Source organism: Homalodisca vitripennis, chromosome X (genome assembly GCF_021130785.1).
Source record: "Homalodisca vitripennis isolate AUS2020 chromosome X, UT_GWSS_2.1, whole genome shotgun sequence".
Classification (NCBI taxonomy): domain Eukaryota; kingdom Metazoa; phylum Arthropoda; class Insecta; order Hemiptera; family Cicadellidae; genus Homalodisca; species Homalodisca vitripennis.
This window is the reverse complement of record NC_060215.1, coordinates 100,953,529-100,969,596: the sequence shown is the minus strand read 5'-3', so window position 1 is coordinate 100,969,596 and position 16,068 is coordinate 100,953,529. Positions and strand designations below refer to the sequence as shown.

General features: G+C 34.4%; 1 protein-coding gene across 9 annotated transcripts in view; it reads left to right on the top strand.

The window, feature by feature from the left end:
• Window positions 1-16,068, top strand: part of LOC124369750 (glutamate-gated chloride channel) — a 645,135-nt gene that overhangs the window by 424,965 nt on the left and 204,102 nt on the right. For all 9 annotated transcript variants that reach the window (XM_046827827.1, XM_046827822.1, XM_046827823.1 and 6 more), the window contains exon 5: window positions 4,003-4,095. In XM_046827827.1, coding sequence (XP_046683783.1) covers window positions 4,013-4,095 — 83 coding nt within the window. In that variant the 5' untranslated portion in view covers window positions 4,003-4,012. The remainder of the gene's footprint in view (window positions 1-4,002; window positions 4,096-16,068) is intronic.

Below are 16,068 nucleotides of genomic sequence, written 5' to 3'. Positions count from 1 at the left end.
ACTAACGCGTATTTGTAACAAACAGTGCGTTTTCTGAAAGACTCTACCAATGTAATGTTGTTGAGAATGCAGCATGGCCTTTGTTTCCAGATGTCCTGGCTTACACTGCCAGGCTGCTGCTAACGGCTGTGACTAACGCGTATTTGTAACAAACAGTGCGTTTTCTGAAAGACTCTACCAATGTAATGTTGTTGAGAATGCAGCATGGCCTTTGTTTCCAGATGTCCTAATATGGATTACACTGCCAGGCTGCTGCTAACGGCTGTGACTAACGCGTATTTGTAACAAACAGTGCGTTTTCTGAAAGACTCTACCAATGTAATGTTGTTGAGAATGCAGCATGACCTTTGTTTCCAGATGTCCTAATATGGATTACACTGCCAGGCTGCTGCTAACGGCTGTGACTAACGCGTATTTGTAACAAACAGTGCGTTTTCTGAAAGACTCTACCAATATAATGTTGTTGAGAATGCAGCATGACCTTTGTTTCCAGATGTCCTAATATGAATTACACTGCCAGGCTGCTGCTAACGGCTGTGACTAACGCGTATTTGTAACAAACAGTGCGTTTTCTGAAAGACTCTACCAATGATGTTGAGGATGCAGCATGACCTTTGTTTGTGTTCCAGATGTCCTAATATGAGTTACACTGCCGGGCTGCTGCTAACGGCTGTGACTAACGCGTATTTGTAACAAACAGTGCGTTTTCTGAAAGACTCTACAAATGATATTGAGAATGCAGCATGACCTTTGTTTGTGTTCCAGATGTCCTAATATGGGTTACACTGCCTGGCTGCTACTAGCTGCTGTGACTAACGCGTATTTGTAAACAGTGCGTTTTCTGAAAAACTCTACCAGTGTAATGTTGTTGAGAATGCAGCATGACCTTTGTTTCCAGATGTCCTAATATGGATTACACTGCCAGGCTGCTGCTAACGGCTGTGACTAACGCGTATTTGTAACAAACAGTGCGTTTTCTGAAAGACTCTACCAATGTAATGTTGTTGAGAATGCAGCATGACCTTTGTTTCCAGATGTCCTAATATGGCTTACACTGCCAGGCTGCTGCTAACGGCTGTGACTAACGCGTATTTGTAACAAACAGTGCGTTTTCTGAAAGACTCTACCAATGTAATGTTGTTGAGAATGCAGCATGGCCTTTGTTTCCAGATGTCCTGGCTTACACTGCCAGGCTGCTGCTAACGGCTGTGACTAACGCGTATTTGTAACAAACAGTGCGTTTTCTGAAAGACTCTACCAATGTAATGTTGTTGAGAATGCAGCATGGCCTTTGTTTCCAGATGTCCTGGCTTACACTGCCAGGCTGCTGCTAACGGCTGTGACTAACGCGTATTTGTAACAAACAGTGCGTTTTCTGAAAGACTCTACCAATGTAATGTTGTTGAGAATGCAGCATGACCTTTGTTTCCAGATGTCCTAATATGGATTACACTGCCAGGCTGCTGCTAACGGCTGTGGCTAACGCGTATTTGTAACAAACAGTGCGTTTTCTGAAAGACTCTACCAATGTAATGTTGTTGAGAATGTAGCATGACCTTTGTTTGTGTTCCAGATGTCCTAATATGAGTTACACTGCCGGGCTGCTGCTAACGGCTGTGACTAACGCGTATTTGTAACAAACAGTGCGTTTTCTGAAAGACTCTACAAATGATATTGAGAATGCAGCATGACCTTTGTTTGTGTTCCAGATGTCCTAATATGGGTTACACTGCCTGGCTGCTACTAGCTGCTGTGACTAACGCGTATTTGTAAACAGTGCGTTTTCTGAAAAACTCTACCAGTGTAATGTTGTTGAGAATGCAGCATGACCTTTGTTTCCAGATGTCCTAATATGGATTACACTGCCAGGCTGCTGCTAACGGCTGTGACTAACGCGTATTTGTAACAAACAGTGCGTTTTCTGAAAGACTCTACCAATGTAATGTTGTTGAGAATGCAGCATGACCTTTGTTTCCAGATGTCCTAATATGGCTTACACTGCCAGGCTGCTGCTAACGGCTGTGACTAACGCGTATTTGTAACAAACAGTGCGTTTTCTGAAAGACTCTACCAATGTAATGTTGTTGAGAATGCAGCATGGCCTTTGTTTCCAGATGTCCTGGCTTACACTGCCAGGCTGCTGCTAACGGCTGTGACTAACGCGTATTTGTAACAAACAGTGCGTTTTCTGAAAGACTCTACCAATGTAATGTTGTTGAGAATGCAGCATGGCCTTTGTTTCCAGATGTCCTAATATGGATTACACTGCCAGGCTGCTGCTAACGGCTGTGACTAACGCGTATTTGTAACAAACAGTGCGTTTTCTGAAAGACTCTACCAATGTAATGTTGTTGAGAATGCAGCATGACCTTTGTTTCCAGATGTCCTAATATGGATTACACTGCCAGGCTGCTGCTAACGGCTGTGACTAACGCGTATTTGTAACAAACAGTGCGTTTTCTGAAAGACTCTACCAATATAATGTTGTTGAGAATGCAGCATGACCTTTGTTTCCAGATGTCCTAATATGAATTACACTGCCAGGCTGCTGCTAACGGCTGTGACTAACGCGTATTTGTAACAAACAGTGCGTTTTCTGAAAGACTCTACCAATGATGTTGAGGATGCAGCATGACCTTTGTTTGTGTTCCAGATGTCCTAATATGAGTTACACTGCCGGGCTGCTGCTAACGGCTGTGACTAACGCGTATTTGTAACAAACAGTGCGTTTTCTGAAAGACTCTACAAATGATATTGAGAATGCAGCATGACCTTTGTTTGTGTTCCAGATGTCCTAATATGGGTTACACTGCCTGGCTGCTACTAGCTGCTGTGACTAACGCGTATTTGTAAACAGTGCGTTTTCTGAAAAACTCTACCAGTGTAATGTTGTTGAGAATGCAGCATGACCTTTGTTTCCAGATGTCCTAATATGGATTACACTGCCAGGCTGCTGCTAACGGCTGTGACTAACGCGTATTTGTAACAAACAGTGCGTTTTCTGAAAGACTCTACCAATGTAATGTTGTTGAGAATGCAGCATGACCTTTGTTTCCAGATGTCCTAATATGGCTTACACTGCCAGGCTGCTGCTAACGGCTGTGACTAACGCGTATTTGTAACAAACAGTGCGTTTTCTGAAAGACTCTACCAATGTAATGTTGTTGAGAATGCAGCATGGCCTTTGTTTCCAGATGTCCTGGCTTACACTGCCAGGCTGCTGCTAACGGCTGTGACTAACGCGTATTTGTAACAAACAGTGCGTTTTCTGAAAGACTCTACCAATGTAATGTTGTTGAGAATGCAGCATGGCCTTTGTTTCCAGATGTCCTGGCTTACACTGCCAGGCTGCTGCTAACGGCTGTGACTAACGCGTATTTGTAACAAACAGTGCGTTTTCTGAAAGACTCTACCAATGTAATGTTGTTGAGAATGCAGCATGACCTTTGTTTCCAGATGTCCTAATATGGATTACACTGCCAGGCTGCTGCTAACGGCTGTGGCTAACGCGTATTTGTAACAAACAGTGCGTTTTCTGAAAGACTCTACCAATGTAATGTTGTTGAGAATGTAGCATGACCTTTGTTTGTGTTCCAGATGTCCTAATATGAGTTACACTGCCGGGCTGCTGCTAACGGCTGTGACTAACGCGTATTTGTAACAAACAGTGCGTTTTCTGAAAGACTCTACAAATGATATTGAGAATGCAGCATGACCTTTGTTTGTGTTCCAGATGTCCTAATATGGGTTACACTGCCTGGCTGCTACTAGCTGCTGTGACTAACGCGTATTTGTAAACAGTGCGTTTTCTGAAAAACTCTACCAGTGTAATGTTGTTGAGAATGCAGCATGACCTTTGTTTCCAGATGTCCTAATATGGATTACACTGCCAGGCTGCTGCTAACGGCTGTGACTAACGCGTATTTGTAACAAACAGTGCGTTTTCTGAAAGACTCTACAAATGATATTGAGAATGCAGCATGACCTTTGTTTGTGTTCCAGATGTCCTAATATGGGTTACACTGCCGGGCTGCTGCTAGCGGCTGTGTGTATCGGGTGGTGTGTGGTTGTCTCCGCATCACCCACAGCAGACATGTAAGTAGTCCAGTTCTCACGCTACTTTTATTCACTTAGATAAAGTTCTAGTATTGCCTTTCCGATTTTTGTTTCCAATCGACATAGATCAATTAACACACACCTTGAAGGGTATTCGAAGTTAAAAGCACATAGCTATGATTTATGTAAACCTTGGAGGGCGGGAGTTTAACATACATATGGGAGTGAAACTATAGTACTGAAGTCAATATTTAAATTTAGAGCTAATGATTAAAAAAATAATTTTTTTCTTTTGCTCCTTGTGTAAATGAAATGTTTGTTCCTAGAATGATAAATTACACAATTAAATTATTTATTTGACGAATACCTCTAATGAGTTTACTATTTAACCCAAAAAGTCTATCTCATATATCTCAAGTAATATTTGCAGTTAGTTTTTAACCATAGTTTCTATACCCTCTACGTTTATTTCTGATTCTTGATAAACTTTAAAGAATTATATGCATATTTTGTTGGTCACAATAACGTTAATCACTTCATGATTAATTTAACATGGAATGTTTTAGACAATCCATCTGTCACAATATCAATTTTGTATATTATTTTTTTTTAACGCACACTCGCGCACGCGCTTATACACACAGAGTGTTCTCAAACGGGTGTTAAAAACGTCTGTGGCTGATTATACTTATTACTCAAAACAAATAATGTCCAATAAACATAGGTCGTGAAATGTGTTGTTTATCCGCTAGCCTTCTTTTTATAAAAAAATTAATATTTTCAGACCTAGTAAAGCTACAGTTACCAAACTTCACACATAGGTAGCAATATATAACAGGAAAACTAAAAATAATAATGGTGATACTGGCTCTAATATTAACAAATTGGCTTCTGTTGAAAACTTTTAAAGTCAAATAGCAAAAAAACCATAATAGTTATAACAAATATACAAAATAACAATTATTAAGTAATTTTTATAGCAATTCAAACTGTATCTTTTGCTATTAAATCCGTCAACGCATAAGTAAGTAAGACCACTTTATAGGTATGCTTACACAAGCCAGGTACAACAAAGAGTTTGTCCATTGAAAGGTATCAGCTGTTTTGCATCAGTTATAAATGTACAAGATGCTAACTATTTTTCAATTTTTATAGCAATTCCAACGGTACTTTTACGGTACTCAATCCACCGAACATCTTTGCAAGTTCATAAATCAAGTAGTGAGTATTAATACATGTATAATGGTGTTATAACTGTTCTAAAACATGCACTACTATTTATTACAGTTTCTTTAACATTAAAGTTCCGCAGTTAAACTTTCTGATAAATTTCAACCCCACTCAGATCGTGCGTGACATAAAAGCAAGCTCCTGCATGATGAGTAATGCGATACTTGCCGAGAACGGATAAATAAGAGTGTGAACTTCATAGCGTAATTCAATTCCTCTCAGCCAGCGATACATTCAATATTTGTTATACATGTGCGCACATGCATGCGACACTGTTCAGCTGAAATATGCAAGATAGCAGGCTGCTTAGGTTATGTTGTTATCCCTGCCGGAGTGCGCCATGCCGCAGTGGCCAGCTGATCGCGTGCGAGCTGCCAACTGCGCAACATTAAATATTGGCACGAAACCGTGGGAGCTCAAATTACCGTATACTGTTTCTTTTTTATACTGTGTGAGTCAATCAGCCACTGATATTTCTGATAAACGATTGCTTGTTAAGGCAATTCAATATTAACTGGTTGTACCGTTTTTAAACGTATTGTTTATGTAATACGAGTATTTTTTCTGATTTCTTTTTACTTATTTGGTTTTTATTTCCACAAAATCGAAGTCTTGTGTCGTTTACCTCTCAGCTATTCCTTTATAAAATTGTATTTATCATTTACAAACATTGTCTTTTTTAATCGTACATAATTCATTTTCTGAGCGAATTTGCCCTCTTGTGGTTATGTTTTTTTTTTTTTTTTTGGGGGGAGTATACTTTATACTTTATACTTTTTAAATGTATAAAGTAGTACAAAATAATGGATTATATCATTTTTTTAAAGTTTTTTCCACAAATGTCAAAGCTGTAACCCTGTAGTAAACACGTAGATTTGTTCATTTATTGGTGCCAAATGCCTGAAAAATATTGTTGCTTTGACCAATTGCCCATTTTAAAAACTAACTTTAAACAAAAGCCTATGAATATTCCAGGGAATTTTTTATAGACAAGTAATTAATCTCCTACTATCTAATTTCACTGTCGTTACGTCGATATGAATGATTTTATGTGACAAGTAACGTCCGTATAATATAATATCATTCGTCTTGTAGTGGAAAAATAAAATAAACTATTGGTTTTTTTTAGTGTGGTAAAGTGTAGTGTTTTCAGCTCTATTATTTATAAAATATGAATATTGTAACAATAATTTTCATACTTTGAATGGTGACCTTGTTGTAATGTTTTGGAACTCCTTAACTTTATGCTTTAATAACTATCTTTTTTAATCAGGCTTATTTACTTCTGTTCATAATCTTGATCTAAATAAGAACAATATTTTAACAAAGTGTTAACCATTCCATGATTTTAAACCACTTTTAGCCATCATGATGGGACCATCAATAACAAAATTGGGTCATCAAAGGTTATTGGATAAAATTATGACAAACATTATTTTATTTTGAGATGTCACATGTGTAATGAGACATGTCCGGATGTTTTATGTCTCCGTGTCTCCAGGAGACATGGACTAATGGCGACAGTCCCTCTATTTTGAATACTTTGATGGGTTACAAGCCTCTATCCGTGTACTCACGCATATAACAGCCTGCGGGTGACACTGTAATGTTGATAAGAAACTAACTTCAATGTAAAAATGTTCCTTTTCCGCCGCATGTGAGATGTTCAGAAGGTAGTTTCGAGTTCTTTCGAATTAAAGTGAGTAATAATGATGTATCACCCTGTATGTTTTCTGTTTACAGAAATCCCAGTAGCTCCATAGAATAATATGTTTTTTAACTTGAAGAAATTCTTACATTTGCCTGCGGATTTCAATATAGACATATCAGTTCCATCAATTTTAGAATAAATATTCTATCAAGTTTAAGAATTTAATTACATGTTTTGGGCTGAATAGAAGTCTTACTGAAGCCACCAGAGTGATGAAACAATCATCAAATGGAATTGATAAAACCATAAATAATATTGCTCCATCCCGGAGATATACCCTTGAACCCAGTTTATCAGATTACAAATTGTCTTGCATGTATCGCTCTAGGATTTAAGCAAGTCTTTGAAAAAACCTCAATTTAAAAGAATCTGTAGCAAAGAAAATGTTTGAATATTTATATCACAACTTAATTTCGAATTAGAAAATTGTGCTAATTCTTTCAATCACTACAAAAAATATTGTAAGATATTAAAAAGATTAGGTAATCACCACTTCTAAGAGGATGGCTAACGACAGGCACATGTCGGTTGTGAGAAATAATTCTAAGGCTGTTTGTGAGGTTGTCCACCATGAAACAGGCAAACTGGTCATTAAAGAGCGAGATAATGTAACTTTTATAGTAAATGGGGGCAAATCGTTAAACCTAGTGAAATTTGAAACACTTTCAACACCTTTTTGTAAGTGTTGGCAAAAACTTAAAAACAGATGACCTCTGTAAAACTTTTGGAGAAACACGGAAAGATGACAATGTTATTACTTCCAACTGACTCGGAGGAAACTCATCGAATTATAATGCGCCTTAAAAATACAATCTCGATTGGATGGGGTAACATCCCAACCTCTGTCATTAAATAGTCTGTCTTTGACATTTCTGCTCTATTGGTAGGGTAATAAATGAATATTTTCAGGCAGTGATTGTTCCTGAAAAACTTTAAAGTTTCTATAGCAAAACCCGTCTTTAAAAAGAGTGAAAAGAAAACAGGTCCAAATATAGACTAATATCACTTTTACCTGTTTTATGAAAATCAACTTATTTTGCCCTTACTAAAACTTGATAATTATGGCTTGCGTGGAAGGGTTTACGACTGACTAAGCTCTTATTTGTCTGATAGGAAACAGAGAGTCATATACAAGGATGAATCAATGGAAACACACTTTACAATATTTGCTGATCATACAAATTAGCAGTAAAAGGATATAATTTGGTTGAACTTGAAAATGCCTTGCAAACGTCCCTATGTGAAGCAAGTAATTGGTTCAACGTTAATGGTCTGATGCTGGAGAAGAAAACAGCCAAATAATTCAGTACATGCCCTTTTTAAATCCGTTCCAGAAGCAAGTTTTCCTGATACTGAGGCCGTTCACTCTTTAAAACTCCTCGGAGTAGTACAAACACCTTAAATGAAATTATCACTAAGAGCACCAAAAAAAATCCTATTTACTACTTGTTTTGAGAACAATTAGCTCTGTAACAAACCTTGATACTATTAAGTCTGCCTACTAAGCATATTTTTCTCGTACCTTTAAAAAATGAATATTTAATTCAATCATTTAAAAATTCCTTAAAATGCTACCTCGTAAACCTGGCATAATACTCGGTTGAAGAGAAATTAAGTACTTAATTTATCTATTTATATTTCTGATATGCGTTAGATAGTTTTGTTGATCCCAGATGTTATTTTTATATCTGATTTATTTTTATTTTTATTTTTTGGTTTGACTCTGACAGCTCTGCTAAAGAATTTTAACACGATGTGGAATTTTTATTGAATAAATGAATATTTTGTAAATCGTAAAGAGCTCTTTACATTCAATCTTTACAGATACATTGGAAACATAATAAATACTTTTTATTTCATGAATATTTAATTTCATTGTTTAAATAAAATATACGATTTCTTTTGTTTCTAGTAAAATTAAGTCCATTTTAAACTAATTAAATCTAGAAATAGGTGCGATATACTTCGTGATAGGCAACAAAACCCAAACGTTGAATTAGAAACAAAAATGAAATATCTTTTAAATTCTACATTTTAATGTTGTGAAAAATACACTCAATTGCAGATAACTAAATGGTAATTTTAATATTTACTTGGATTTTTAACCTATACCTTTGTACCTTTTTGTCCAAATATATGGAAACGATTTGTTAAAATATAAACTTTTCCAAACTTCGTCGAATAAGAAAGTCGTTCATTTCGGTTAAAAAATGTTTAATGAAATAAGTAACATACTTAAATATAAACAATAAAATGAGATCAGTAAAAGTCATATTATTCACATATTGGTGCAATCTGACAGGCATTCTTATATATAGTATGGGCATCTCTCTAGAAAAATAGTTTTAACTTGTTTCATGAAATTATTTGAGCTGGTTATGTTTTTTTGGTACCGAGCCAAAGCGTTAAAGAGCCTCAATTCTGAATTGTGCATGCTCTTTTCAAAAAGTCTGAATCCATGACACTGGTAGACAATGTTATTCTTGTGTCGTGTATTGTACTAACGGTTACAGGTATTTTTCTGGAAAAAGATGGGGATTATTGTTAAAGAAATTTAATACTTCAAGAATGTAAAAAGTAAAGTAAAAAAAAGTAAAGTAAAGAATGCCTTATTTTACCAGGCGAAGTTAGGGCTAAGAAGCCCTCTCTAACACTTAACCTGGGGACCAACGGCTTAAAGGTGACTTCCGAACCACCACCAATGGCCGGGCAGGCGGGCCACTTGCAAGGACAGGATCGCTCAGCGGTCAACTATCCAAGCAGCGGCCACGCTCGACGATCCTTGATCTGGTTATCTTGCGATAACCGCCGTACCCGCTACACTGCGCCAATGTAGATACTTGGAATAGGAAGGAGTTGCTGAAAATACTGTTTATAGTAAGCACGACCATATCCTGACATAAAAAGAATAATCCTCTTTTGGAATCCAAATTCACTAAACATTAATTTGGACGGCTCCCAGAATCCACTAGCATGTTTTAACATGCCTTACGCATAAGCATAGTACTCGTAAATTTGAAAGATTGTTTCTTTACCAACTGTGGGCATTAATACTCCAAAATTGTAAGTAATTAATGACAGTTTTGTGTATAGGGTATCAATATATTTAGACCTGTTGAGCATCAATATTGTTGGGTATCAATATCATCTAGAATAACACAAAGGAGAGGGACAGGATCTGATATGCTGATATTATTTATACACTGAACTCGTTAAATCGCGGAAATATGGTGAGAAAATTATTATTTTTGTTTTCTCTTAATTCAAGTCAATGTGATTTGGCTTAAAACCATCTATTCAAGCCAGCATATGACTAATTTATGATACTTTTTAGGCAGTGAATGTCATGACAAAAAGATAAATTATGAGGCCTTCAGGTATTCCGGGGCTGACTCTCATCCAACTGCGTTAAAATGTCCCTTTATTTGTTCACGAAACCGTCTGCTTCCTTTTAAACAGGTATAAGGAAAGAAATCAAAGAGCTGCATCGTTTATACTATACAATTAGAAAGACATATCTTTCCATTTTGCCCAAAAGAACGGAATGATTAATACAATCGAAAGCCTTAGACAAATCTCAGTATATCACCGAAATTGCGACCCACCCAAAGCTTTTAAAACGGCTTCTATAACATTATTGACAGCGCTATAAGTTGAATGTCCCTTTTTGGTACCAATCAAAGACACAGACAAGAAATCATCGAGAGTATCGATAAGGTCTTGCCAGAATGGTCATCTCAAACTCTTTATCAAAGGAAGAAAGCTGACTAATTGGTCTGTAGTTGGAAACCTCAGTCTTTAGCCTTTTTATGGATTGGGCGTTCGACAGACAATTTTTAATTTTCTGAAAACAAAACAATAACATAATGAATACATTTAAAACATGTTCTTGAGATGTATCAAATTAAAATGGATCTCTTTGTGCATGCAAATAGTTTTTAGAAATATGAAATTCTGAAATATGTATCCAAAAAGACTGAGACCAATGTTTTCTGAGGTCGAGACACAAGTGAGTACAATGAGCCGTATGAGACACCAAAAGATAATCGCGGTTTTGGTTGCTCCAAACTTACATTTATATACATTCTGGAGACCAAAGAAACAAGCGAGCACATTCCACTTTAATCTCACTACGCCTAGTTACTTGTTAGTTAGTTACCTGTTTCCATTATTAAGTTATTAAATAAGTTTTACCATTTAAATTTAACATTTAATTTCTATTTTTAATTTTTAATAGCCGTACACACGACCTAATGCAACCATTAGGTTAATGCATGCACAAATATAAAATAGCTGAATACATATTATAGTTTTTACTTGGAAGTATTACATAAGAATTGTGTAGATAGATGTTCACACAAATTATTTCGTAATACCTAAAATGAAAATATACAATTCATTGCATATTGTTTATAATTTGGCAATCATTAAAGTAAAAATATAAAAAATGTAAAAATGTATATAACTTATGTAAATGGTTTTGGTTGTAGTCAATAAACACGTCCTTGTTGAAGAAAATCTATTAGACTTTAAAATAGATTTAAGTCCAGTATTTTAAGATATACAGAAAATTCGTTGCGTAATACATAATGAGGAAAAAACAAAATAAAATAACAGTAAAATATTAAAATTATATCAACAAAAAGTATGCAACTGAATTTTGCTCCACTGAGAAACTAAATTATTAAAAAATCAGGCAATGACTTGTTTTATAAGTATGGAATGAATTTTTACTAACACATGGCAGCACAGGCAGGAACAATTAAATGGATTGTACAAATATTGTGTATACTATTGTATAAATGCTACAAAGACAATACTTTAAAATAAATTGTTGTATTTATAACGTTGATTTTCAATTTTGATTGTTGCTGAACTCATTGTTTTCATTATGTGCTGGAAAGACCTAAATCGAAGGAGATACCTATTCATAATACACAATTGTGTTTAATTGTTGTTGTTAATGAGCTTGCTTACAATATCTCCACTAAATCGCTACAGTGATATTTCTAATATATTGAACCCATGTTTTGAATTTATTGCTTAAGTTCTAATCATGTTTCGTACGCTTACTGTAAAAGTATATTTGAAATCAATGTTTAAATTATGACTTTGTTCGCAATAAAAAACAAGAATTAATTTTTAAATTATATATTTAATTAAATTATATATAATCCAAGTATATATCCCCCACAACAAAGCATTTCACAGATTACTATATATTTATATATGTATTTATATCCTTCAAAATACTCACGCTCTACCCTAAATGTCTGATCTGAAAATAAAAGTCACTAAATAAGTTATGATATTAGTTTTTTTTTTCATAATATTTACTTAAATAAAATTAGATTAAACTAAAAATGGTGTAATAATATCGTTAGTATGTAACACAAATAAAACTTATACAATTAATGAAACCATTCTTCCAAATTTCTGCATTCAAACTTAAAACACTGTAATTCAATATGATAAATATTGAATGTATACCCCACAAGCTTATAATCTTTTAAGTTCTTATAAATCATCTTAAAAGGGTTTTAAAGTGTTATTTGTTTTTAATTCTCAAATATTAAAATCACTTTGAATCTGAAAAAAGTGAAAAAACAAAAGTGGATAGATAATAGTTATTTTACTGAGAAAAAGTTAAATAAACTTAAAAAAAGTAATGTAAACTTCATACTGCCGCATATCCTACAACTCAATAAAAATACAACAAAACTTTAAACCCTGAAAATTAAAATGAGAGAAACGACTTAGAGATGATGCAAATCCAATTGGAGAAGAGGCGTACCAGGATCTCTACCTCGAGGGAGCATTCATAGATGTACTGTTAGGTACTAAACAGATCTTGAGTGGAAACTAATAAAGGATGTAGCTCATAACAGAGGAAGGGGTGGGTACGGTTACCACCAGAGGAGAATATAGCTTACGTTATTGCGGTATAATTCTGCTGACAAATTAAAAATAATACTGAAGATACCGGGACTTAAACCAGGTTTAAAATTTTTAACTTTTTAGGAAACATGTTTAAGGAATAAAGAAGTAATTTATTAAAAAAAAATTCTTTTATAAATTAAAGTTGAAGATGTATTATTGCTTATGATTTTATCTTTGGAGTACAATAACTTTATATATGAATGTTTTTATACATAAAACAACGAGCTTTGTATATTTCAGCTAGATAATTATATATTATATTCCTACCTAACAAGTTCAATATTTGTAGTCACACAAGTGCTTCAATTAAACTGGTTTACATCTAATCCTCAACTGATGGAACTTGGGGGAAAACTGTATTTCAAAATGAATTGTATAAACCAGTATCATACTTCCTATATCTCTTTTAAATAGATTTAAATCACTGTACAATTTGACAGACTTTTTGCGGTGAAAGTCTTTCCTTAAGCTCTTGAAGTATTTTTGGTCTTTATTCCATTTTATACTATCCTCCAACTAATGACCCATCTGAACCAAACCTTGAAGCATCAAAGTTAATTTTTAATATATAATTAGTTCATTTTTCAAATAAATTTTATGTATTTACTTAAATTAAAATATATTATTTAACGTGCCTTATGTTTTTCTGTCTACGAAATGTGAGGAAGGGTGATGAAGTGAGTATTGTGTACTTTTGTGCGATTTACATAAGATTTGTTTATTTAATAAATTAAATAACTATTATTCGTTTGTTGTAAATTTAACATAATTAAGAATTATTTAATATTTCAATATTCACGTACAAATTTCTATAAAAAATATATATTTATTTGATCACTAACAAATTTACAGTAGTGCAATAAAATATTTGTTATTTTCTTGAAGTGGCAGTTCAAGGATATGTTAACATTATACCTGTTATTTCTCTAATAAAATTTAATACTAACTTATTTAATAAACCAATACAAAAGAGTACCGAGGATCCGACAGAACTTAGCGAAAACTATAGGTAACTGACAGATATATGGACGGACTCCCCTTTACTCTTTGACTCTACAATCAATAGGGTTCTTCTTTGGGCCATGAGAAACATATGTACAATGTTTTCAGATTCTAAGACTATTGTAGGTGGGCAAGTGGACAGATAAAGTCCGCTAAAAAGCTAAAATCTCCTTAACAAAGTGAAATGAAATTATTATTATAGGAGCTGACATTTGGAAGAAAGCTTTTGCTCACTCCCTAACAAAATATATTCGATTTCTGTTCATCCTCATTGATCTTTTTGTATTTACCTTTAAATTTAGACAAGAATTAATTGTGTTAATGAGACAAATTATCTAGATAACCTCAATTGTATGTGTTAGTACTATTCTTTAAACAGCTGCATTCCATACTTATTATGTTTATACATTCGACGAATACGGGCTATTGAATATATTTAATAAGACCTTCTATGTACAATTTCTTAATATATTTTAGGAATGACACAACAATAATTGAAATAATTACAGTTATACACAAATACGTGGTTGATTTCAATGTTCATAATTATAAATATACCAAGAACTAAAACATTTATGTATGTAAGAAAAGAAAGAAAATATATATAAACAATTTTGTTGTTTATTTTTTGAACAAGGTCAATAGAGCCAAAGAAGATTCATATTGTCCGTCCATCAATCTTTATGAGTAGATAGGAGGTGAAATAAATGCATAAATATTGCAGGTACCAAAGCGCTGTATCATCCCTTATGCTATACACTTCACTAGTAGCTCACTATAGTGAGACTACTAACACTTTCTTTAGTAAATATAATATATATTCGTGTGATACAATCCCTCCTCGCAAACGTATGAGACTTAAAACATGATTGACGTGTCTTTCACTTAGAAGCATATTAGTTTAACAGTAACAAGATTTGAAACTGGAACACCGTGACCTTTAGAAGGTCAAACACGGTTCAAGCCAATGCAGCGTTGTAATAAGTACACTTGTTACAGAAACCGAATAAATCTCACAGTCACGATGCTATAGATTCGTAACTGGAACACCGTGACCTCGGCAAGGTCAGACACGGTCTAGGTCGATAAACGTTATAGTCAGTCCGACACTACCACCAAGTGCAATTCCTGACAAACATAACCTATATTTACAACTAGAACATCATGACTTCTAGAAGGTCAGGTTCGGTTCTTGTCAATTCAAAGTTATAGTCGTCGTTTAACACTAACGATAAGTGGAGTCAGCTCACAAGAATACTCTATATTCACAACTGGAACACCGTGACTTCTGCTAGGTTGCACGGCTTAGATCGATGCAGTGTTATAGTCCGTCCATCAATACTGTCATAGCAGGCCGCTGATTGGCTCCCTGGAGCCTTTGCTCATTGTTGTCTCCCATTACGACCAATTATAGGTCTCGAAAGTGTCCACGTTAACTGGCACATTAAACAGGTTACTGTTTGCACTCATGCGATCCTGTGCCTTTTGTCTTTTTAATTTGCTTGTCTGTATATGTTTGCAAAAGGTTATAAAGAAGTACACAATTATTAAAAGCTGTCAGTTAAATTTTTGGTGATCAATTTCAAAATATTAATTAAAATGAAGAAAAGGGTAGTATGATTTATTATTTCATTGTTTTACAACTAAGTTTCACAGCTTATCGATGTATGACTATTTACTCAACATCTTTTGTTATTATAAAAACTTACTCAGGGTATTTTTTTTTATTTATGTAATCAAAGGCAATGAGTTTGATCAGATAAAGAGTAAACTCACGTTTAATATGGTAGTTTTTGAGGACTCAGAAGGGACCAAATTAAACTACCTTATCTATTTGTACATCACCCCAATAAATCAATCTAATATCTTCTTTTATATTTTGTGTTTTGAATATCAATATCAATGCAGTTTTCATATTCTGAATGTTACACACTCTAATGAGTTCTACGTAAAACCATATTCTGAAGAACGAGAAAAGTATATGAGAAAGTAACCATTTGTAACATTTATGACTGGGTATAGGTGTAACGCAATGACAACTATTTTAATTGTACTGCATAGAATCACCTTTCATGGTATGTACGGTAAATAATCGTTGCACTGTGTAATCATTCTTTGTTGGAAGTACT